Source organism: Garra rufa, chromosome 24, assembly GCF_049309525.1.
Source record: "Garra rufa chromosome 24, GarRuf1.0, whole genome shotgun sequence".
Taxonomy (NCBI): Eukaryota; Metazoa; Chordata; class Actinopteri; order Cypriniformes; family Cyprinidae; genus Garra; species Garra rufa.
In genome coordinates, this window is record NC_133384.1 from 25,214,603 (window position 1) to 25,239,452 (window position 24,850).

General features: G+C 38.1%; 1 protein-coding gene across 9 annotated transcripts in view; it reads right to left on the reverse strand.

Moving 5' to 3' along the window:
* Positions 1-11,032: 11,032 nt before the first annotated feature.
* The window catches only part of phldb2b (pleckstrin homology-like domain, family B, member 2b), a 66,103-nt gene continuing 52,285 nt past the window's right edge, over positions 11,033-24,850 (reverse strand). For 6 of the 9 annotated variants that reach the window (XM_073830473.1, XM_073830475.1, XM_073830477.1 and 3 more), the window contains 8 exons: positions 23,881-23,986; positions 23,734-23,748; positions 19,114-19,312; positions 15,120-15,210; positions 14,631-14,777; positions 13,954-14,173; positions 13,780-13,865; positions 11,033-12,549 (listed from right to left, as the gene is read on the reverse strand). In XM_073830473.1, coding sequence (XP_073686574.1) covers positions 12,409-12,549; positions 13,780-13,865; positions 13,954-14,173; positions 14,631-14,777; positions 15,120-15,210; positions 19,114-19,312; positions 23,734-23,748; positions 23,881-23,986 — 1,005 coding nt within the window. In that variant the 3' untranslated portion in view covers positions 11,033-12,408. The remainder of the gene's footprint in view (positions 12,550-13,779; positions 13,866-13,953; positions 14,174-14,630; positions 14,778-15,119; positions 15,211-19,113; positions 19,313-23,733; positions 23,749-23,880; positions 23,987-24,850) is intronic. The other 3 variants (XM_073830480.1, XM_073830478.1, XM_073830474.1) reach the window with 1 other exon arrangement.

Genomic DNA, 24,850 nt, shown 5'->3' on the forward strand with positions numbered 1-24,850 from the left:
CTACAGCTGTTTTTTTAATTGTTATTTATTTTTTTGTTTAGTGATACTTGTTCACGAGTCCCTTGTTTGTCCTGAACAGTTAAACTGCCCGCTGTTCTTCAGAAAAGTGCTTTAGGTCCCACAAGAGATTTTGGAGATTTTGAGATCCACACTGAGGACAACTGAGGGACTCATATGCAACTATTACAGAAGATTCAAATGCTCACTGATGCTTCAGAAGAAAACCCAATGCATTAGGAGCCGGGGGGTGAAAACTTTTGAAATTTCAGGGTAAATTGAACTTATTTTGTCTTCTGGGAAACATGTAAGTATGTTCGGTTGCTTCTGAAGGTCAGTTGTAAATGAAAAAAAAAAAGATATTTAGGCGAAATAAGAAAAATGTTCACATCTTCATTCTGTTCAAAAGTTTTCACCCCGGGCTCTTAATGCATCGTTTTTCCTTCTGAAGTATCAGTAAATGTTTAAACTTTCTGTAATAGTTGCATTAAGTCCTTCAGTTGTCCTCAGTGTGAAAAGATGGATCTCAAAATAATACAGTCATTGTTGGAAAAGGTTGAAATACACCAAAATGCTGAAAAACCAAAGAATTTGTGGGACCTAAAAGATTTTTCGGAAGAACAGCGAGCAGTTTAATTGTTCAGGACCAACAAGGGACTCTTGAACAACTATCACTAAATAAAAATACACAGCTGTGGATCATTCAGGTAACAACACAGTATTAAGAATCAAGTGTATGTAAACTTTTGAACAGGGTCATTTTTATAAATTCAACTATTATTTTTCTCTTGTGGACTATGTAAATGTCTTTAATGTGAAATATCTCATTTCAGCGCATTCAAAAGTATTTTATTTCATGTCTCGGTCAACCAAAAACCACCCTCTCAGTAGAGATCGGATGATGCTCTGGGCCACCAGGAAGAGTTAAGAAGAAGAAACTAACTGAGATTTACTGGTTTGGCTGCATCACTGCATACATCCTAGGATTGCGTGATCAGAAATCTCTGTTTGCGTGCATTTGAAATTATATCCATTCAAAATCTGCACCCTTCATTTCACACGCTTGCCCTACTACACAAATCTCCATGGCAACCTCAGTAGGTCATCCAATGAGAGGTGGAGGTGGGGCCGGGGGGCGGGGGGTATGCGCGGCTGACGGAGAGTTTTGAGGACACTGATTGGAGTGAGAATGGTGCAATGTGAGTTTGTGCAAATTCACACTCACTTGGGAGACTCAAATCTCATTTCTCACACTTGCACTCTTTCATTTCACTGCAACCCCGTGAGAATATCACACCCTTTAGTTAGGCTACTCTTCAGTTTCAGGCTTTGAAAACAATACTTTGTTTCTGTTTGACTGTGTTGTTCATATTTTTTCATTTTTAGACCAACTCTGACATTCTCTATACCCGATGGATGATGTCCTTTGCTTTTCTTACAGCCGTTGTTTCTTCCCAAGCTTCCATCAGCATCAATAATAAATCCACATCACAAACTTTACATGTATAATTCATTCTATCTGAGCCGAAACAAGGTCCTCCATCTCTGAAACATGGGTAACAAAGTGACATTTTTCAAGTCAGTTTGCAAGTGAAAAGTGTTGTGAATTATGGCTTGTCTGTGGCGTGAGACGCTAATATACACCACGGTCACTCAAGCGCAGTCTGAACTCAAGCGTGAAGTTGAGGAGGAAAGCCTCCTGAGGTGGATACATTTAAAAAAATCCATCTGATCAATATGCTATCAATTAGCTTCATCCGCCCTGTCAACTTAACATTGTTACATCCTTCTTTTTAGAAAAAGGGCAGGAAATTAAGGAGAAAGGGCAAACAATTCATCCCTAACCTCTTTGTGCTGAACCGTCACTTTACAGGCACCATCGCAGACATTAATGTGATGTTCCTTTGACAAACGCACCCTCAGTAGTGTCACTGATGGATCCCTGTCATGGTTCAATGAATATAAATGAACCATGGAACAGTAATTCAGTCATGATTGGTCAGCATTGTGTTTCCTATTACTACCACCGACATGGAGGCTCAAGGTCACATGATCTGAAAAAACATAAATCTATATTCTTATGTTTACACAGTTTGGGAGTTGCCGAATCAGGGTTTTTTTCTCTCTCCTTCATATGTGACATTGATTGTTGACAGCAAAATATATAGATACAGTAAGTTGTGGTCCTCAACCCAGCTGAAAAAAAAATAAAATAAAAAACATCACAGAATTGGTAATGGATTTATTGGTTATAATAGGAATTGTACTGGTTTCTACTAGTAATTGGTCCCCTTCTATATAGTGTTTTTATCAATCAGCCATATTGGCGAAACTGAACGTAAACAATGCCAAACAATGTGCACTTTGCTAATTATTGCTGCTAAAAATAGTCGCTTATTGTCATGATTTTGTCACGGTCGGAATAAGGGTCTGGGTCCAATTGCAGGGAAAGATGAATTTTAATAAAAATAAACACAAATCAACAAACAAAAGGCCAACACGGCACAAAACTAATAACTTGAACAGAAAATAACAAAACCAAGAACAAGATTCAAAAGCCAGGAAATCACGGAACACATAACAAACAGGAGACAAACCATACGGAAGACAATGCAGCCAGGATGAGTAGTGGGAAATGAGTGTTCTTATAGACCAGATGTGATTGTGAACAGGTGTGCGTGTAATCAGTGATAACGACTAGACAGGAGTGTACAATTAGGGATGTGTGTGCAGGGAAGGGAAAACAGCGACCTCAGGTGGCTGAGGGGAGCCCCACAGCCCAGATCATGACACTACCCCCTCCACACGGAACGGCTCCCAGACGTTCCACTAGTCTGGAGGGTGGAGGAACGGGGGAAGGCAAATCAGGGGGAGGGACGGCGGGCCTGGCCCGTGCAGCGCAGTCACCGCCGCGTCAGGAACAGAAAGCACGGTCGCCGCAGTGTCAGGAACAGAGAGAGCGGTCACCGCCGCGTCCGGAACAGAGAGAGCGGCCACCGCCGCGTCCGGAACAGAGAGAGCGGCCACCGCCGCGTCCGGAGCAGATAGAGCGGTCACCGCCGCGTCCGGAACAGAGAGAGCGGCCACCGCCGCGTCCGGAACAGAGAGAGCGGCCACCGCCGCGTCCGGAACAGAGAGAGCGGTCACCGCCGCGTCCGGAACAGAGAGAGCGGCCACCGCCGCGTCCGGAACAGAGAGAGCGGCCACCGCCGCGTCCGGAACAGAGAGAGCGGTCAACGCCGCGTCCGGAACAGAGAGAGCGGCCACCGCCGCGTCCGGAACAGAGAGAGCGGCCACCGCCGCGTCCGGAACAGAGAGAGCGGCCACCGCCGCGTCCGGAACAGAGAGAGCGGTCAACGCCGCGTCCGGAACAGAGAGAGCGGTCAACGCCGCGTCCGGAGCAGAGAGAGCGGCCACCGCCGCGTCCGGAACAGAGAGAGCGGCCACCGCCGCGTCCAGAACAGAGAGAGCGGTCACCGCCGCGTCCGGAGCAGAGAGAGCGGTCACCGCCGCGTCCGGAGCAGAGAGAGCGGTCACCGCCGCGTCCGGAGCAGAGAGAGCGGTCACCGCCGCGTCCGGAGCAGATAGAGCGGTCACCGCCGCGTCCGGAGCAGATAGAGCGGTCACCGCCGCGTCCAGAACAGAGAGAGCGGTCAACGCCGCGTCCGGAGCAGAGAGAGCGGTCACCGCCGCGTCAGGAGCAGAGAGAGCGGTCACCGCCGCCTCAGGAACAGCGAAAGCGGTCACCGCCGCCTCAGGAACAGCAAGAGCGGTCACCGCCGCGTCAGGAACAGAGATGGCGGTTGTCGCCACCTCCTCGCGAAAGAGCGTCTCCACTCCCTCCGCAAAGCAGGGGCGCTTCCGTGCAGCCTCGGCGCTGCGGGCGTCCATCGCCGCCAAGCAGGCGTAGATGAACTCAAACCTAGCGGCCGACGCCGCCTCAAAAAACATCCCTGCAGTGTCAGGAACAGAGCTGGTGGTCGCTGCCCCCGGGCGGGGGAACGCCGCCTCCTCAAAAAAAAAATTCCTCCCTGCTGGACCCATTAGTGCTGGCTGCATTCTGTCACGTAAGATAACAGGGAGGTCTGGGTCCAAAAGCAGGTGAATAGATTTTAATCAAACACAAATAAACAAACAAAAGGCCAACACGGCACAAACTAATAAATTTAAACACAAAATAAACAAGATCAAGAACACAATCTAAATCCAGGAATTCGGGAACACACAAGAACATCAAAGACACGAGACAATGCAGACATGAAGCGGGAGTGAGAAATGAGAGTTCTTATACAAAAGTCCAAATGGTGAACAGCTGTGAGTGAATCAGTGTAAATGACAAAACAGACGTGAATACTTGGAAGTGCTGTGCAGGGAAGGGAAAACAGTGACCTCAGGTGGCTGAGGGAAGCCCCACAGCCCCGATCATGACAGATTTGGGCTGTACTTATTGGTCGGACCAGGAAAAAAACATTTAGAGTACACTGTAAAAAGATTTCACTACTTTCAACTTAAAAACTTAAGTTCAGCAGCTGCCTTAAAATTTTAAGTTAAATCAACTTAAAACTTTAAGTTATTTCAATTCACAACAATAAAATTAGTTACAATGACTTGTACTTTTAAGTTGATTTAACTTATGAGTTGAAATTACTTGTAGTTTTATGTTGATTTAAGAGCTGCTGAACTTATGTTTTTAAGTTGAAACTGGTGACAACTTTATACAGTGTACTGTAGACGGCCAAAAGTTCTAATAAATCAAGGAGAAGAGTGTAAAAACTGTCTGAGGAACAAAAGGCATTTGTGGTTGTCCAAACTGAACTGAATCTTGACAACATCAATGTTTGTACTTTACATTTCCGGTCAGGTAAGTGAAATATTAGGCTAATATCTTAATTAATACTGCTTGTACGTATGTTTTCAACCTATTAACTTTAGTTTTTCAAATATTGCGCCATTTCCTGCTTACCAAGTCCTTTTGCATATGATTTAGCAGCTTCCACAATTTTTTTCCTTGGTTTAGACAGCATAAATTAGCAGTACAACATATTTAGTAGTACATAACCATGCAATCAATGCTGTTGTTTACATCCGGGTATCACCAATATGATCGGTAACTGACCAAATCTTGACACAAGTGCAAATCCTCTATTAGTGGGTTTTAATGCTTAAAAGTTGATAGTTTGTAATGCAATGGAAGCCTTTAGAATTTCTGTGATGGTTTCTATTGTTTTTTTTCAGCAGGGAAATCTGAAAAATATTGATATTTTTAAAATGAAAACAAAAAAGAAGCAGTGCTGTACTATATTTTGTTCTGTTGTGAATATATAACACTAAGTAACTTTTCCCTCAATGCTCCCTCTACAGGTTAGAATCGGAATTGTCCATTACCGCTGTCGTAAATAATTTAGCCTACCGTCGTGTCACATGCACGTTATTTGTTTGAAAGGCTATCCAGGACCGGCTTTGGAAATAACGATGTCCAGTGACAAGGTAGATGTTGTATGACTTTATAAAAGTATGAAAACCTTTTGTGAAGCCTGCCGTGAAGCAAGTCGCAGTCGCATTTGTAGTATCATTTGAACTACAAAACCGCGACCCGACGACCCAAACTTACATAGTGCTGTTATGGCTGATAGAGGGTCGCAAAGCGAATACGAAAGTGCTGTTTCACCCTGTTATGAGTTGATAAACCACTGACATGAGTTCGGAAACATTATTTTAAGGTAAAAAAAGTTACTTAGTGGGGCTTTAATGATAACTGTCAACACCATAGTATACATATGGTCAAGACTAACTGTTATTAAGTACGCTATGGTTCCGTCCATTTGCAGAAAGACTGAGCTGCGTCCACCTGTCTTCCGGAGTTCGTTCTCCTGAGGTAACAAAGCCAAGTCCGAACTACTAAGGACGCAGGTCCAAAGTCCCTTTAAGGCAAGTCATGTTACTCGGCGGCCATCTTTGAAACGCCTCTCGGGCATACAAGTGCAGCTCCTTCCTATCTGTTTGAATGGGGAAACATCAAATTCTCCAAAACTGTTCACCAAGCTTACGATTAAATTTCATATTTTAAATCTCCAAAGAAATCCAACAAGAACTGCCTCATAAATATGGTTCCTTGTGCTTGAATAGCGTTAAAAAAACGCTTATTTTTCCGGCTAGATGAGCCAGTGCGCATGCGCATTACTGAACGCACGTCTTAGAGCGCCGGCTGTTTCTATAGCAACCGGGACTTCTAACGGCAGATGCTGTGACGCGCTGACTTTACTGATCAACGATTGGCTCTTTCACTAAGAAGGCGGAGCTTCGCGGCCATGATGACCGTTTCATTGTTCCCCATTCAAAACTACACGAGTGACATGTCTTTGGTATTCTATAGTCTTTGGCAGGTCCCAACTTGTTAAAATGACTTTAAATTTTAACAACTGACTAACAACGAGTCACCGTAACGACTGAAGCTGACGCTTTATCTATGCACTGGCCAGCGTTGACGCAGTCATGTAAAAAACCTCAACAGTTGAAAGAAAAATTCGACAAAAGATAACTTTTTCCTCAGTAAACTCACTGTTTTTCACAAATTAATGACCTGACGTGTGGAATTAAAGCTAAAACAGACGCAGGTAATCTCACATTAGTCAGTGTCGATGTATGTTGTCTAAGATTCTGTGACACTTTCTTTGAACAGTGGAAATATCATTTTAATTCTCATTTTGGTAGCTTTAAGATTAGAAATCCAAGTTTATACTGTAATGTTTTAACGTAAAGTGATCATAAATTATATTATAACATGTATTAAGGAAGGATGTAATACAGGGACATGGTGTTTTCCACATGCAAATCAGCTGTTTGTTTAGCTCACGAGTGTTTAGTATGGTCCATATTTCAAAGGTCATCTGAACAGTCTCATAAATGTGACTACAAAACCAATCGTAATGGTTAGTTTTTGAAATTGAGATCAGTACATAATCTGAAATCCAAATAAATAAACTTTCCATTAATGTATGGTTTAGTAGGACAATATAAGGTTGAGATACAACTATTTGAAAATCTGGAATCTGAGGGTGCAAAAAAACAACAACAACTAAATATTGAGAAAATTGCCTTTAAAGTTGTCCAAATTAAGTTTTTAGCAATGCATATTACTATTCAAAAATTAAGTTTTGATATATATACACGGTAGGAAATGTAATAATTTTGACCCATACAGTGTATTTTTTCCTATTTGTTACAGATATACCCATGCTACTTAAGACTGGTTTTGTGGTCCAGGGTCACAAATAAATGTAATATAAACAGGAAATCTGCATTTTGTTCTTCGGCTTGTGGTGTGAACATAGCTGTGGTTTTGAGAGAACAGTGCTGCTTGTCTGCTGGTGTCATATGTGCTTAATCACTTTCTCTACAGAAAAGACCCACTCAGCAGACACCAATCAAACACAATCATGGTCCCACACTGGACAGGACAGGACAGGACAGGGAAAGGCTTATCTGACACTGCAGCTGGACACCAGCTGGGCCCCCCACCATTGATGTGGACCACCATGAAAACGCAAAATAAAAAAACCAAAGGTGGGGCAAAATTACGCTCCTTCCACACGTACATTTACTAACCATATACCCTCCCCCACTGAGTCAAACCCTCAAACGGCTGCCTCACAGACAAAAGCTTGAGGTCAAGTTCACTTGCAGATGAACTGCCTCAAGTTAGTAGACACGACAGTCACAAAACAGCAGCTGTGACGCCTCTGACACTGAGTCATTACCAAACGCAAGTCTCTAACCTGTAATTTCACCCGCTTAAGAGTAATGTGCCTTCTGCCATTAACTAAAAAAGCTGGATTAAATATTTATGATTTGTGTGAAAGTCAGAGGCTCACGAATGATGTCATTTGAAGAGCTCACAAAGCTGTCAGTGTCCATCCTCCTGACACCCAAAACAAAGTCAAATAAGTATGCAAATGCTAGCAAGTGTGTGGTTTTGTTGCACACACAGTATGCGTACTTGCATTACTGTAGAGGTAACAAACTCCAATACTCAAGAAGGAAATTGAAGTGCCTTTGAATGTCTGTACTACTGTTTTATGATTCAAGTAACTACCCTCCCAGTCAAAAGTTTTTGAACAGTAAGATTTTTAATGTTTTCAGTGTCCAAAGTACAGCAAAACAGGACAATTATGAAATATTTTACTGTTTAATATAACCGTTTCTATTTTAAAGTGTAATTTATTCTTGTGATTTCAAAGCTGATTTTTTTAGCTTCATTACTCCAGTTACATGATCCTTCAGAAGTCATTGTAATATTCTGTTTTGAAGCATTTATTATTATTGCTATGTTGAAAACAGCTGAGTGTAATTTTTTCAGGTTTCTTTGATGAATAGAAAGTTCAGAAGAACATCATTTATCCAAAATAGAAATCTTTTGTAACATTATAAATGTCTTTATCATTACTTTTGATCAATTTAAAGCATCCTTGCTAAAGAAAAGTATTAATTTCTATCATTTCTTAGTGTATGAAAAAAGGTATATAGATCTTTCTATTCATCAAAGAATCCTGAAAAAAATGTACTCAACTGTTTTAAATACTGATAATAATAATATTGATACTAATAGTAATAATAAAATGTTTCTTGAACAGCAAATCAGCATATTAGACTGATTTCTCAAGGATCATGTGCCATTGAAGACTGGAGTAACGATGCTGAAAATTTAGCTTTGATCACAGGAATAAATTACATCATTTAAATATATTTAAATAGAAATAAATTGTTTTAAACAGGAAAAATAATTAACATTATTACTGCTTTTGGTGTATTTTGGATTAAATAAATGCAGGCTTGGTGAGCAGAATAAAATCTGATTGTTCAAAAAAAGGGGGTTATATGAGCAGTCTTGTTTCCTGTATTGACATATTTCCTTTTGAAACAAAAAGTTAATATGGCAAGTATTCTCGCTCAAACGCACTTACGCGGTGACATCCCTCCTTAGAGAATGCACATACGGACATGTCATTTTCTTTAGGGTTGATCTCAAGGGAGTTTACACATGCATTAAGACCCCCATCTGCAGATTTGGGAATGGTATTAGGCCTCCAAATATACCTTCTTTGTACATAAATACATGAGGTGCACCCCATGATTTACTCACCCTCAAATCCATCCTAGGTCTATATGACTTTCTTCTTTCAGACAAAGTAACACAATCAGAGTTATATTAAAAAATGTCCTGGCTCTTTCAAGATTTATAATGACATTGAATGGCTGTTGAGATTTTAAAGTCCAATAAAGTGCATCCATCCATCCATCATAAAAGTACTCCACACTGCCTCGAGAGGTTAATAAAGGCCTTCTGAAGTGAATTGATGCATTTGTATAAGAAAAATATCCATATTTAAAACTTTCTAAACCATAATCTCTTGAGATAGTGGCGTTCCAGCGAATGACTCTCGAAAACCAAGTTTTGTTTACAGCAAAGGAAAACCAGCCTTGGCTTATCACTGTAAAAAGTGAACAGTTGGATCAACTTAAAAAAATTACTTCAATTGGTAAAACCTAAACATTTGAAGTTTTTTCAACTTAATTTATTACATCAATTAATTATAAATTAAGTTGAAATAACTTAAAATGTTTAGGTGTTACCAACTGAAGTAATTTTTTTAAGTTGATCCAACTGTTCACTTTTTACAGTGATCGTAATCCTCCATCACTTTTCTTTACAAATCCTCGTTTTGAACTTCTAATTCATAACCAGTTTTTTTGCTTGTGCTTAAGCGTTCTTCTCATCCGCTGGAATGCCACCCTTTCTTTCACACACAAATGCATTAATTTAATTCAGAAGGGTTTTATTAACCCCCTGGAGCCATGTGGAGTACTTTTTATGATAGATGGATGCACTGTTGGACTATAACAATCTTGACACCCATTCACTGTCATTATAAAGCTTGGAAGAGCCAGGACATTTTTTAAAAATAACTCAAATTGTATTCGTCTAAAAGAAGAAAGTCATATGCACCTAGGATGGATTTGAGAGTGAGTAGATCATGAGGCGCACCTCATGTATTTATGTACAAAGGAGGTATATTTGGAGGCCTAATACCATTCCCAAATCTGCAGATGGGGGTCTTAATGCATGTGTAAACTCCCTCGGGATCACCCTAAAGAAAATGACATGTCCGTATGTTCATTTTCTAAGGAGGGATGTCACCGCGTAAGTGCGTTTGAGCGAGAATCTCTCCGGCATCAATTATCCTTAAACAGACAGGTTGACGCTTGAAACCATAGGGGTCCAATTGCTCCTTCCCCCTCTAATATATTAGGATGCGTTCAATACATTTATTCTATCATGCTGGAGGCAAGTGCACACAAGTATGTCCACACGCATCTCATTGCAGGAAGTGCTATTAAAGAAATTTCGCCAAAACAACGGGAGGGAGATGGAAACAGGATGTTTAAGTGGGAACACCGTGGCCCAAACCCCTTTCTAAGAAGTTGCCGTTTTAAAGAGAACTGACAAATGATTTGCTTGGCTCGATTTTGCACCTCCTCACGGGAGATTCCTGTGCGCACGGTGTTCCCTTAAAAAGAAGGACAAGTAAAGGACAGTATTCCCACAAAAGAAAACCAAATATAGGACATTAATCATCGCAAGGATGATGTCAGACAAACTAAACCCAGCGTACATGAAAAAATGAGAGCAGGCCTGCAGGGCTCAACACTCATGCACACGCTTGCTCGGAGGATGTTTAAATTATAATGCGCATGTAAATATTCGAATTTAAGTAATGTCTGTTTATCCAGCCTCTTTTAGAGACGAAAGCAAGTTTATAAGTAATCAGACCTGGAAGAACACTCAATCTATGCAGTAATCCTAAACAAATTGACTGATCTACTCACCACCCTGTTATTATTCAAATCCTTAATTTGATTTCGGTCCAGCGTGTCTTGTTTGCCTGCGGGGAGCGAGGTATGCCTACATAGACCATTATGTACTTAAAGGACATGATTAAAGATTTAGCAAGGTTATGAAGTAGACAGAGATCATAAACAATATACATCTGCTTTATTTTGCGCTATGCAAAAATAAAGGTGCATGCATGGTAAACAAAAGTATAAATATACATCTCAAATGAGTATTAACAATATTCAAAACAGACTACTGGCTAATTCACAGATAGAAGCTTATGGCTAACATGTTCAGCATGTGTGAATGTGTTGGGTGGCTGTCGCCCCCTGCTGGTGGTAGTGAAATTACACTTTAAATAAAGTCTGATTGGAGTTTTCACCAATTTCAACTTAAAAACTTAAGTTTAGCAGCTGCCTTAAAATTTTAAGTTAAATCAACTTAAGTTATTTCAACTCTCAAGTTAAATCAACTTATTTTTAGTGTAATAAGTTAAAATGACTTGTAGTTTTAAACTGATTTAACTTAAAATTTTAAGGCAGCTGCTGAACTTAGGTTTTTAAGTTGAATCTGGTGAAACCTTAAAAAAAAAAAAAAACAACATACAAACTGTAGGAAATTAAGAACACTTTGTGTTGTAGTACTGGCTTAACCTGAAGCTAAATTTTAGGTATCAAGGAAATCTTGTTTTTTTTTTTTTTTTCAAATGAAAGTACTCATAGCCTACAAAATGGGCCAAAAGCATTGAATACAGTTTATAAAAATGCAAATGTTACATATGTATTATGATAAAATGATCAAGTATTATAAAACATACTAAAGTCCTAGTTTCTAAAGAAAGGATATCCTTTAGAGTCCTTGTAATACCTGAACGGCAAGCAGCTTTAGTGTTTTGGAAGTTGTGAGACTTTTGTACTGCATAACTGTAGTGTTAAAATAGCCAGAATCACATCTTACAGCACCTTTGATTAATCTGAATGTTGAGTATAAAGGCATATTATCAGTAAAATATAGAACTGAAGGCACTGTGGCAAACACCAACACATGCATCTATAGATAAACTCTTTATAGCACGTGCATTTCATCTTTGGCCGAACAGCTGACAGCTGTTTATATCATAATGTGTGTGTCCCTGAGGCCTTGTACACAAGGTAGCAAACAGACCACACACAACGAGGCACATTGGCACTGAATATCATTTAACACATCTTTCTCTCTTCTCACAATCAGACGGATAAAATACCAAAATACAAGCACAAACATACACACAAAATTTTAGGATGTGTGCTCCATCATCTGGGCCTCCAAGTTCATGTTGCATAAAAAAATATAAAGGCAGCGAAGATAAAAGCATCAATACTGTGGACTGAGATCGAAAAATAGATACGAATGCAAAAATAGTAGAATAAGTCCAGCGTTTGGCGGAATCAATGCTGAAACCAGCAGAGTGCAGATCAAGTCCAGTGGTTTTTAAGTCCACACACTGCACATATTTTTTCTTCTCTGCAGGTAGACAATGTCTAAATCATGAATTGAGTGTATCCCTCTGCCCCCGTTACAATGACATCCATCCATATTCTCATAGCTTCTGGAGAGGGTGCCACCATGTAGTAGACACGATCATGAGTCTTCACACTGAACGTGAGTGAAGGGTTTGGACTCTGAAAGAGAGAGAGAGAGGGGTAAAATTACAATTTGGCCTCTAGGGGGGAGCATTGAAACATTAAATAAAATCTTTAATCTTTAGTCCTTGTTTAATATTTATTAAAAAGCAATAATTATCTTATTACAGACTTTAAAGGCAATGAAGCATCACTTAACATTAGCCATTTATAGAGACAAAAATTAAAGTCATGGGCAAATGTTAGATATTAATTAAAAAAATTAAATGCTATTAATAAATGTAAAAAAACTACATTTGAATTGACATTAAATTAAACAATTGAATTATTATTAAATATTCAAATTAAAGTCCCTCAGGTCCCACAAATTCTTTGGTTTTTCATCATTTTTGTGTATTTGAACTCTTTCCAACAATGACTATAATTTTGAAATCTATCACATTGCACATTGAGGACAACTGAGGAACTCACTTGCAACTATCACAGATGATTCAAACGCTCACTCATGCCCCAGAGGGAAATGCAATGCATTAAGAACCGGGGGGTTCGAATTTGAAAATCAGGGTAAATTTAACTTATTTTGTCTTCTGGGAAACATGCAAGTCTCTTCTGTAGCTTCTGAAGGGCAGTACTAAATGAAAAAAAAAAATGATATTTAGGCAAAATAAGAAAAATGTACAAATCTTCATTCTATTCAAAAGTTTTCACCCCCAGCTCTTCATGCATTTTGTTTCCTTCTGAAGCATCAGTGAGCGTTTGAACCTTCTGTAATAGTTGCATATGAGTCTCTCGGTTGTCCTCAGTTTTAAAAGAAGGATCTCAGAATCATACAGTCTTTCTTGGAAAGGGTTCAAATACACAAAAATGCTGAAACACCAAAGAATCTGTGGAACCTGAAGGATTTTTCTGAAGAACAGCAAGCAGTTTAACTGTTCAGGACAAACAAGGGACTCATGAACAACTATCACTAAACAAAAACACAGCTGTGGATCATTCAGGTAACAAAACAGTGTTAAGAATCAAGTGCATGTAAACTTTAAAACAGGGTCATTTTTATAAATTCAACTATAATTTTCTCTTGTGGACTATATGTAAACATCTTTTATGTGAAATATCTTATTCGGGTCAGTACTAAAAAACAACATGCAGTTTGTATGATCCCTCTTATTTTGCTAAAATAATGAACATTTTGCAGATTCTGCAAGGTGCATGTAAACTTTTGACTTCAACTGTATATATTGATAATTATCAGCTGTAGAGGAAAAGTACCTTGTGGGCGCTCTTTAAGTGGTCATAATACACTTCCTCTATGGCCTGGAAATAAATCACTCCTTTCAGTTTGGCCTCATGTTTATCTGCAACCGTACAAAAAGTACAAAAAATCAATACTGATATCCTTTGAATCGACCAACTTCATAAGTGAAGTTGGGAAAAAAAAATTACCTGCATAGTAGCTCAGGGTCCTGCGGTTGCGGTCGAAGACAAACCAGCGCTTTTTCCAGGTTTTGATTTTGCCACCCATCTTAATAAGGAAGCCCCTGCAGGTTTTCTCTGTGATGGAGACGTGGTAACAAGTCTCTGTGTTGTGGCCGGCCGAGTCGATGTGGCCACGTAGGTCAAAGTCATCCTTTCTTACAGGCAGGTAGCGTGTGAGGGGACGAGACTGTGGCAGAGTCATATGCAGTATATAAGTATATAAAATTAGACTTTTTTATAATCTGTTTCAATCTATGATTCAGTTCAATATTATTTTGGATATATATCGGATGTTCTTCTCTTAAACTGAGGTGCTACAGCGACCTGTCACTCCACAGTAAACCGCACCAAAACGCATGAATTGTTTGAATAATGTAATAAAATGGACAGAATTTTAAATCTAAGACTGTTTTTCATATCAAAAGTAACAAAGCACAAAGCTTATTGCGATTTATTGGATGAGGTGCGCTACAATGTTCTGTTCATTAACTGAAAACAGGCTACAGTAATCGATTCTTGGGATTTAGGAAAAGATATCGTTTCGTAATAATGTCTGTGACGTTATGGGGCAAGTTGCAAAACAAAGATACTTTAAGTTAAGCATTTGTGTTCAATAGAAATGCATGCCTTCCCACAGAACTCACCTGTGCTCTCTGTTTCTCGCGAAGTTTCACCTCTCTCTCGATGAGTTTCTGCCTCCTGCTGGTTTCTTCTTGCAGCCGTTTTTCGAGGTCTTCTCGCCGTCTCCTCTCCTCATCAAGAGCCCTGCTCTTACACTCCATCTCTCTCTCCTGAGGCACAAGCAAATGACAGTGTTCTGTACAGATATGCACCGAAACAAGTTGCTTTTTAAAGCTGCACACAATTAGTACTCTCCGTTCCAGCCTAAACTCCCATGAACGACATCAGAAACAGGAAGAACGACTCGTTTCCCACAGCGTTCCTGCATTTCAGGCCAAATTTGTTGCTGTTTATGGCTGACCGACAAACTTCTAACAGCAAACAAGCTCCGTGTTTAAAATCCGTAAAGCCAAATGGGGTTCATTTGGGTTTACAGCATGCTGAAAGAGTGGATTGTAAAACTGATGTCAGCTTTTGTAGGAAGTGGCAGGTTTGTGTGGATGTTTCGTTACCCTGTGTTCCATGAGCCGGTGCTTCTCAGCTTGAGCCTCCCGGAGAAGACGTTCCATCTCCTCGATCTTGGAAACATTGGAGGTGCTGGCGCTGTAGAAAAAATATTGGGTTTTACTTTTAAGAGGAATCTCGACTAGGCATTGAAACAATACATGTTACCTACAGTGAGAAGAATGCACACACTTGCAAATGTAAACATGTCGTATGTGCTCTGGCATGTATGTATATATGCTGGAGAACACAGAAGGAACCAATAAAGCTGGTCAGCACTGGAACACATTAACAGTCCAGGCATGGAGATCTTGAGAGTGCGGCCCACTCAGTCTGACGTCTGATGCTTTCCATTTAGACTTCAAACAGAACACGTGGAATAGATCTGAGCAGCCCCTCCTTTCTGTAAAACTTCAAATTTCCCCCTAAAACCTTCACTGAACAGCTTGGCTCTGCAATATCATCCCTGAAACCTTCACCTGTAAAGAATATATGGGAATCATCTTCCATGTCAAACCCCATACCGTCCGTTTTGTCATTACCGGCATTCCCAAAACAGCTGTCCATAAAACAAAACATACACTTCAATAATACCCTTTCCAGTAACTGATAACGGTCAAAGGCAACAGCAGTTGTTCATGAGTCCCTTGTTTGTCCTGAACAGTTAAACTGTCCACTGTTCTTCAGAAAAATTGGTCAGTTCACACAAATTCTTTGGTTTTTCATCATTTTTGTGTATATGAACCCTTTCCAACAATGACTGTATGATTTTGAGATCCATCTTTTCACATTGAGGACAACTGAGGGACTCATATGCAACTATTACGGAAGGTTCAAATGCTCACTGATGCTTCAGACGCAAAATGCATTAAGAGCCGGGAGGTGAAAACTTTTTGAATTTGAAGATCAGGGTAAATTTAACTTATTTTGTCTTCTGGGAAAGAAAAAATATAATATTTAGGCAAAATAATAAAATGTACACACTGTTCAAAAGTTTACACCCCTGGCTCTTAATGCATCAGTTTTCTTTCTGGAGCATCAGTGAGCATTTGAACCTTCTGTAATAGTTGCATACGAGTCTCTCAGTTGTCCTCAGTGTGAAAAGATGGATCTTAAAATCATACAGTCATTGTAAGAAAGGTTTCAAATGCACAAAAACACTGAAAAACTAAAGAATTTGTGGAACCTGAAGGATTTTTCTGAAAAACAGCGGCAGTTGAACTGTTCAGGACAAACAAGGAACTCATGAACAACTATCACTAAACAACAACATAAAAACACAGCTGTGGATCATTCAGGCAACAACACAGTATTAAGAATCAAGTGTATGCACACTTTTAAACAGGGTCATTTTTATATATTCAGCTATTATTTTCGATTGTGGACTATATGTAAACATCTTACGTTAAATATTGGCGGTTATATATATGGAAGAAAGACAAGACCAATCACAACTTGCGCAAATATTAAAAAGGAGGACTAAATTGGAATTCAATGAACAGATGCTTACAACTTAATAGCTGTCAAATAGATTTCTAATTGCTGTGCTAGTCTTGCATGCATAATAATTTGATTGTTCTAACCGTTTCTATGAACATGTTCTGTGCACAAGTCTACTTTTGACTTGCTTCGTTTTGGAATCTAATGACAGATAGATGTCAGTCATTAGCAAGATGCCTCTGCATGCATGACGAAGAAGTTTTTATGGTTCTTACAGCATCAAAAAAGGCTTACAAAAGCTTTTTTTTGACTCTTTGTTGTTAATTCACAACTAAAGATGCAATTCCAGAAGATCCAAAATTCAAATCCAAACAAACCCATCATGCAAACATCAAACCTTTAATGCAAACCTGCTCCATTATGTCTATAATAAGACAAATATATGACTTCATCATCTTCTTTGTATTTTCATCTGATCGTCAAGCCATAACATCTGGCTACCTTGTTTCCATCTTTTCCATTCCACTGCACACATTGTATTCCTCATGTCCTTCATCAATCAGTTCATCTTTCATCTTTATGGTATCTTACCAGTGATGCCGGAGATGAACAGAGGTCATTCCTGATTTAGAACCCCAAGAACCAGCAGAGAGAAGTGGAATATAACTCACAAAGACCCCAAAACAGCCTGGACCCGCGCTCTGTGGCTGATTACATTCAAACTGGGGGGAAGAAACCCTGAATCTGTTTCCTCTAACTGTTCCTGCTGTAACCTGAGTGGATCCATCCCCGGAGCAGAGGAGGGGGTACCAACGGTCCTTCTTGGGCCCCTTAGAACTCACATCATTCAAGCAAACCACTCAAATTACACAAGCGCCGATCTGCTGCCTCCAGCACACACTCATACTCACAGCATAAACACACATTGCTCTGAGAAATGACCTCATGTGGTCTCATCTGTCAAAGTCCTTTCATTCTGGTCTTCAACTAGTCACTTTTAAACTGACTTGAGGTTTATGGTAACCTACATGAGACTAGTCGCCAGAGCATTCGAATATGGTTCCTGGACTTCAGTTGCTCTGTCTTTCTCTCCATTCTTTCCTCACACATTGCCATTGTCCTCAATATTTCATTCATTGTACCACAGACAGAACTCTTGGCTTGAACTACAATAGGAGCTGTGGAAATGTTTTCAATTACAAAGACATGGTATGTGTCATGAGTTTATACGATCCGTCTGTAGATCTGGAAACATGCACTGCAGTCTGAAATAGGGGCACACCATTGTTTTTATATTGTTTTTATATAAATATATATTTCCATATAAATATATTTTTTTATTTATAATTCAATTTAAATCACTAATTAAAGATTGGGGCCAGTAAAATTTAGTTTTTTAATTTGACTTTATGCTCACCAAGACCTTCATATGCATTTATATGCTAAAAAAATAAATTAAATAATTAGTAATTAATAATCATAACAAGTAATAATTGTAATTTTATATATGTGTGTATGTATATATGTATGTATGTATATATGTGACCCTGGACCACAAAACCAGTCAAAAGGTTAAATTTTACAAAACTGAGATATATACATCATATGAAAGCTCAATAAATAAGCTTTCTATTGATGTATGGTTTGTTAGGATAGGACGATATTTGGCCGAGATACAACTATTTGAAAATCTGGAATCAAAGGGTGCAAAAAAATCAAAATACTGAGAAAATCACCTTTAAAGTTGTCCAAATTAAGTTCTTAACAATGCATATTACTACTCAAAAATTACATTTTGATAGGTTTACAGTAGGCATTTGACAAAAAATCTTCATGGAACATGATCTTTACTTAATATCCTAATGATTTTTGACATAAAAGACATAAAAGAAAAATCAATAATTTTGACCCATACAATGTATTTTTGGCTATTGCTACAAATATCCAGGGTCCAGGGTCACACACATATATATATATATATATATATATATATATATATTTTTTTTTTTTTTTTTTTTACTTTAAAAAAAGGAAGGAAAAATAATTGTGTCAGACATGGATAGAATCATTTAAAAAAATAAATAAATAAAATAAAATAAACTAAATGTTTTGCCAGACCTGGAGAGAATCAATCAAAATAATAATAATTTAAAATAAATTAACAAAGGTTATGTCAGACCTGGATAGAATCAGTCAAAAAATAAATAAATAGAATAAAATAAACTAAAGTTTTTATCAGACCTGGATAGATTCAGTCAAAAAATATATATAATAAAGGTTATGTCAGACCTGGATAGAATAATAATACTCAAAACAATAATAATAAAATAAAAAATAAAATAAACAAAAGGTTTTGTCAGACCTGGATACAATAAAAAAAAGAATAAAATAAAAAAATAAATAAAATAAAAATAAAATAAACAAAGGTTATGTCATACGTGGATAAAATCAGTAAAAACAATGATAATAAAATAAAAAATAAAATAAACAAAGGTTTTGTCAGACCTGGATAGAATCAGTCAAAAAATAAATAAATAAAATAAAATAAAAATACTCTCTCACCTGGAGACATTGTCAGGTGAGCAGGCAGAGATGCTGGTATCCATGCTGTCTGAGCTGTCCACACTCAGTGTGTCAAAGGCACGTCCGTTGTCCTGATAACCAAAGGAGTCTAGGTAGACATTGTTCTGTGAGGATGCACGGCCACTGAGATCACTTAACCTCGTTCGGTGCTCCTCACCAATGTGCTGCTGACTGTGCCCTGAGAAATGTGCAAAACAATCAAAGAAAACAAGAATTTAGCAATGATAAACACTATGAACATCAATGAATATCAAGCATACCATGATTCTTCCTGTCTGTTTTTAGGGCTATCTCAGCTTTACCTGAGAGTGCAGCATCACTCCCAGGAGCAGATTCTCCATTCCTGCTGCCCAGCTCAGTGTCCTCCGGCCAGGCACTGTCTGGGGCACCCTGGGGCCCTTTACCGTGTTCACAAAGACCAGCCACCGTGCAATAATATCTGGACAACACACACACTACCGTTTAAAAGTTTGGGGTACGATTTGTATACTTTTATTCAGCAAAGACACATTAAATTGATCCGAAGTGACAGTAAGCACATTTATAATATTACTTAATCAAATAAATGCTGTTCTTTTGAACTTTATATTTGTGAAATGTGGTAATTCAGTGGCAAATCAGGGATCATGTGACACTGAAGACTGTAGTAATTAGGCTAAAAATTCAGCTTTGCTATCACAGGAATAAACTACATTTTAAAATATATTAAAAAGAAAACAATTTAGAATTGTAATAATTTTTACTATATTCCTGTGTTTTTAATCAAATAAATGCAGCTTAGGTGAGTATAAGAAACTCTCAAAAAAATATAAAATCTATCTGACCCCAAATTTTTTAACAGTAGTGTATGTGAGAGAATACCTTACTCCGATTTATAGATTGGATCCCAAGCCCCTAATGATGCCTTTCTTCAGCTACTAGCCCAAACCACGAGATAGATTGGTATATTTGAGCTAAATATCGATTTAGGTTCCGTCTCCTGAAGAGACCCTGTTTAACTTGTTGCTTGAACAACTAGTACTGCTAGAATCAGCTCAGCGGATATGAGACTCAACTCCACTACAACACTGATAACATCAAGCACTTCGAGAAAAAGCAGAGACCCGCCTCTGATGATCCTACCCAAGAGACCTTCAGATAAACCATCTGACAACGCAGTTTAGCTTTTCATCTACAACACTAAACTCGCTCACATTTTTATAAAAGAGCTTTAGTGATTTGACAATCAAAACTGGAATTAAAGCGAAAAAATTGACAAATAAACCCAACAGGTCAGATATTTGTTGAAAATCGAATGGAAGCATTTCCTGTCCTTCATCTTCCCAACATTCTTCCACTATCTCCACAAAACAAATAAATAAATGCACTAAGTTTCCACCCAGAAGGAACAAACGCTTCCTACTGGAGGACATCAAGTCCTTATGAGACTCACTTTAATTAGTCTTGATTGGCTTGTTTTGATGGTCCTGAGCCTTGATGTGGCAGTGCTTACAGTGTTACTACACAAACAACACTTGAGGTCTGGCCAATACTTTACGACTGAAATGCCGTAGCCACTGTAATTTCTTGAATATGTGGACATCAAAACGTGTAAACTCGAAGTGAGGGTTTAAGCTTTTATTTTAAAATCATGATAAAAAGTTAGCATAATGGTGCATATTGCACATTATAAACCCAAACTCACAGCAATATCTTAAAGGAACACCCCACTTTTTTGGGAAATAGGCTCATTCTCCAACTCCGCCCAAGTTAATAAGTTGGGTTTTTCCGTTTTGAAATCCATTCAGCCGTTCTCCTGTTCTGGCGATATCACTTTTAGCATAGCTTAGCATAAATCATTGAATCCTATTAGACCAATAGCATCACGTTCAAAAATGACCAACGAGTTTCGATATTTGTTGTATTTAAAACTTGACTCTGCGAGTTTCTAGGCTGATAAGATTAGGAACTACACTTCCATTTCGGCGTAATAGTCAAGGAAGTTTGCTGCCGTAATATGGCCGAAGCAGGCGGAGTATTATCAGAAATGAGTTCCCAGCTAGTTTAGCATTTGCACATGTGCTGCGTGGTATTACTGCTCCTGCTTCAGCCATATTACAGCAGCAAACTTCCTTGACTATTACGTCGGAATGGGAGTGTAGTTCCTAATCTTATCAGTCTAGAAAACTGAAGCTTTGCATTTCCACCGGTCTTAGTACACGATATAACTACAGAAGAGTCAAGTTTTAAATAGGACAAATATCGAAACACGTTGGTCATTTTTGAACGTGATGCTATTGGTCTAATAGGATTCAATGATCTATGCTAAGCTATGCTAAAAGTGATATCGCCAGAACAGGAGAACGGCTGAATGGATTTCAAAACGGTAAAACTCAACTTATTAACTCGGGGGGAGTTGGAGAATGAGCCTATTTCCAAAAAAAGTGGAGTGTTCCTTTAAGATCCACACATTTAAAAAATAATAGTTTGTGTGGAGCAGCATTTACATTACTGTATAGCGCCATGTAAATAATTAAAGTGCATATAGTAAACCTGCATTGCATATATTTAGGGGTTCAAGCACGTAGAGCTGAAAGCCTATTGTAATGGTTAGAATGGTTACGGATCAGCGATGTCCACATATAACTGATTGTGCAGACCAAACCGTACTTGGAGGGATGGTAGTATTCACACTGCCAACAACGTTACCAAAGCTCTCCCCAATAGGCCTGATGGGGGCGCTACAACGATCAAAAGTATGAAATCGTGAAATGGGGAAATTTTCGAGTATTTATTTCCAAAACCTACTTTTGCGAACTAATCTCTAGGTTTTTCTCACAATCGGAACCAAACCAGTTCAGAAAAATTCTCTGGAGAGCGAATATCAATAATTATCAAAAAAGTCCAACTTTTGACTCACCATCATAAAGGGACACCAAAATGTTCAAAAGGGACAGGGCCACTTTTAGTAAAATGCCTATAACTCCTGAACGCAATGAAATATCTTCACCAAACTTATATAAGACTTCAATTTGAGGGTGCAGGACAAAAATCGCAAAAAAAAAAAAAAAAAAAAATTAATCCAATCAACATGAAAATTGCTATGCATGGTCTTGGTCCAAAGTGCCACAAGTGTCTATAAGGACATTTGCGCATCTCAATAAAAACATGGCCGCCATTGGCCCATGACGTTTGACCACCTATAAGATATTAGTTAATGTAGGCCGATCGGAAGGAAACTCAGTGGGCCTGTTTGACTTATGGCCCCAAAAGTCTGTTAGAAATTTGAAATAAATCGGCCACTAGGGGGCAATATAGCGTACACACGATATTTGTGTCATACGACAGAAACCCTCATTCCAGGCAACTTCCTCTAGAACCATTGCCGTCAAAAAAATCATTTGTTGAATGATTGAGAAAATGTAAAAAAAAAAAAAAAAACTACTTTTGCGAACTAGTCAGGTTTTCGCTCAGTTTGGAAAAAAAACACTGAAGTACAATTCTCTGGACTCTTTAGGTCAATAATTATCCAAAAAATGTTGGAATTTACCCTTTGGGAAGCTATAACGGGGATCGTTTAGAAAAAGGGGCTTGTCCGAATTTACCCAGAATCCTATAAAGCCTAAAGGAAAACTTAAAACTTCAAGAAACCTGGTGAGCACATGCAACAGGTGATTCTAAACAAGCATGCAAAGTTTTAAAAAGAGCGGACCACAAATAATGCTATAACAATCATAAACGTTAAAAAACACAATATTTCTGTGGTAAATTACCTGTATTTGCCAAAAAAAGGCTTACTACATGTCTTTTTTGCATATGCCTTAAAGCACTTGAACCCTGGTAATCACTGCTTGCAGCTATATTTATTTAATTACATTGTAGTGTTTGTGAATTTACAATAGCATTACGCTTTATTATGATTTTTAAAATGGGTTTACTATATCATGCAGCCTTGGAAAATGGTCTAATAAAGCGTTTTATGGATTATCATCCATTAAATGTGAATTGCAGTCGAGTATTTTGTGATTCTGTGTGAGCTGTGTTTCATACATTTCTACACTATTGACAATTGTCAGTTTTTTTTACCTGTGTAGTCTTGCTGAAACTTCAATAATTCGACCGCACCTAAACTCTGCAGAGGAATTTTTATAGAAGCCATCATTCCTGTCCAAATACCCATAAACACCCACCATCAGCTCACTAGACCATAAACAGCAGGGTGACATAACAATTAAAGCCTATGAATAGAAATAAAACAAATGACTACAGACACACCTCATCATGCAGGACTGAATTACTAGAATAACATCACACCACTGTATGAAATAAATCATCTCATGCCTTTGTAATGTGTATAAAATAGCAGCTTTATTTCATACAAGATTCAACCTCGTTCAAAAAGACCCATAAAAGGCCCTGGTGAGTCAAACAGTGCATAAAATTGAAGAAACACTACAGGTTTCTTCATTTCAAAGAGACCAGACTCATTAAAAGTAATGGGGTTGAAATCAGCCAATGATTGAGGCAATGAATGTCTCCTGAAGGAGGACATTCTTTGCCAGAGAGACATTATTTAAATAGAAATTATATAACAGGCACAATCGAGACAGGTTACTGTACCTTTCTTAGATTTGCCTGCAGGATAAAGAAAGTGATTATGATTAGGTAACATTTGACTTCTAAAGCATCACTTTTGATGTATTTGGTGTAATGGTACATAATAACACTGTATATTTTAAACCGTGTGTTTGAGGTGGAGAGCCCTACCCTTGTGCAGGCGGTGTGTTTCAACGTGTGTCTCTTTAGGGGAGATGGCAAGGGCTCTGTTCAACACACTCCCACAGCTGGAGCTTTGAGCTAAAGGTGGATGAGACTAAACATAGAAGATGATGTTAGAGCAAGCTTTTTTTCATACATAGATGTTGTTCAAAAGTTTGCGGTTAGGAAGATGGTTTTTGAATATGGTAAATTTTGTAAAATTGTACGTCTTTACTGTCACCTTTGATTAATTTAATGCATCCTCACTAATTAAATGTATTAATAAAAAAAATCTTATTCACCTCAAACTTTTGAATAGTTGTGTATAGTTAAAAATGTGACCCTGGACCACAAAACTCCAAAATACACTGTATGGGTCAAAATGATATTTTTTTCTTTTATGCCAAAAATCACTAGGTTATTTAGTAAAGATCATGTTAAATTAAGATACTTTGTAAATGTCCTACCGTAAATATATCAAAAATTAATTTTTGATTAGTAATATGCATTGCAAAGACAACTTTAAAGGCGATTTTCTCAGTATTTTGACTTTTTTGCACCCTCAGGTTCCAGATTTTCAAAAAAAATATCTACATGTTTTCCATTTTTTGACATTATGTATTATATTATGTTATACTATATTGGCAAAAAGGTAATATTTGTGTAAATTAAGAAACTATTTAAAGCACGAAGTAAAAGAGAAAAAGAAATATTCAAATATTAAGTAATATCATTGTGGCGATCACAAATGTTGGTTAAATTTCATAAATGCAAACAAAATACTGAATACATAGTAAAAATGAACCCAGTACATATTTAATAATAATTAATATATATTTTTAATTATAAAAAAAATATTTTCATATATTTTTATCTCGAGTAATATCATTGTGGCAATCAAAAATATTGGTTACATTTAATAAATAAATGAACAAACTAAATACTGAATACATAGTAAAAATTCATCCAGTACATATTC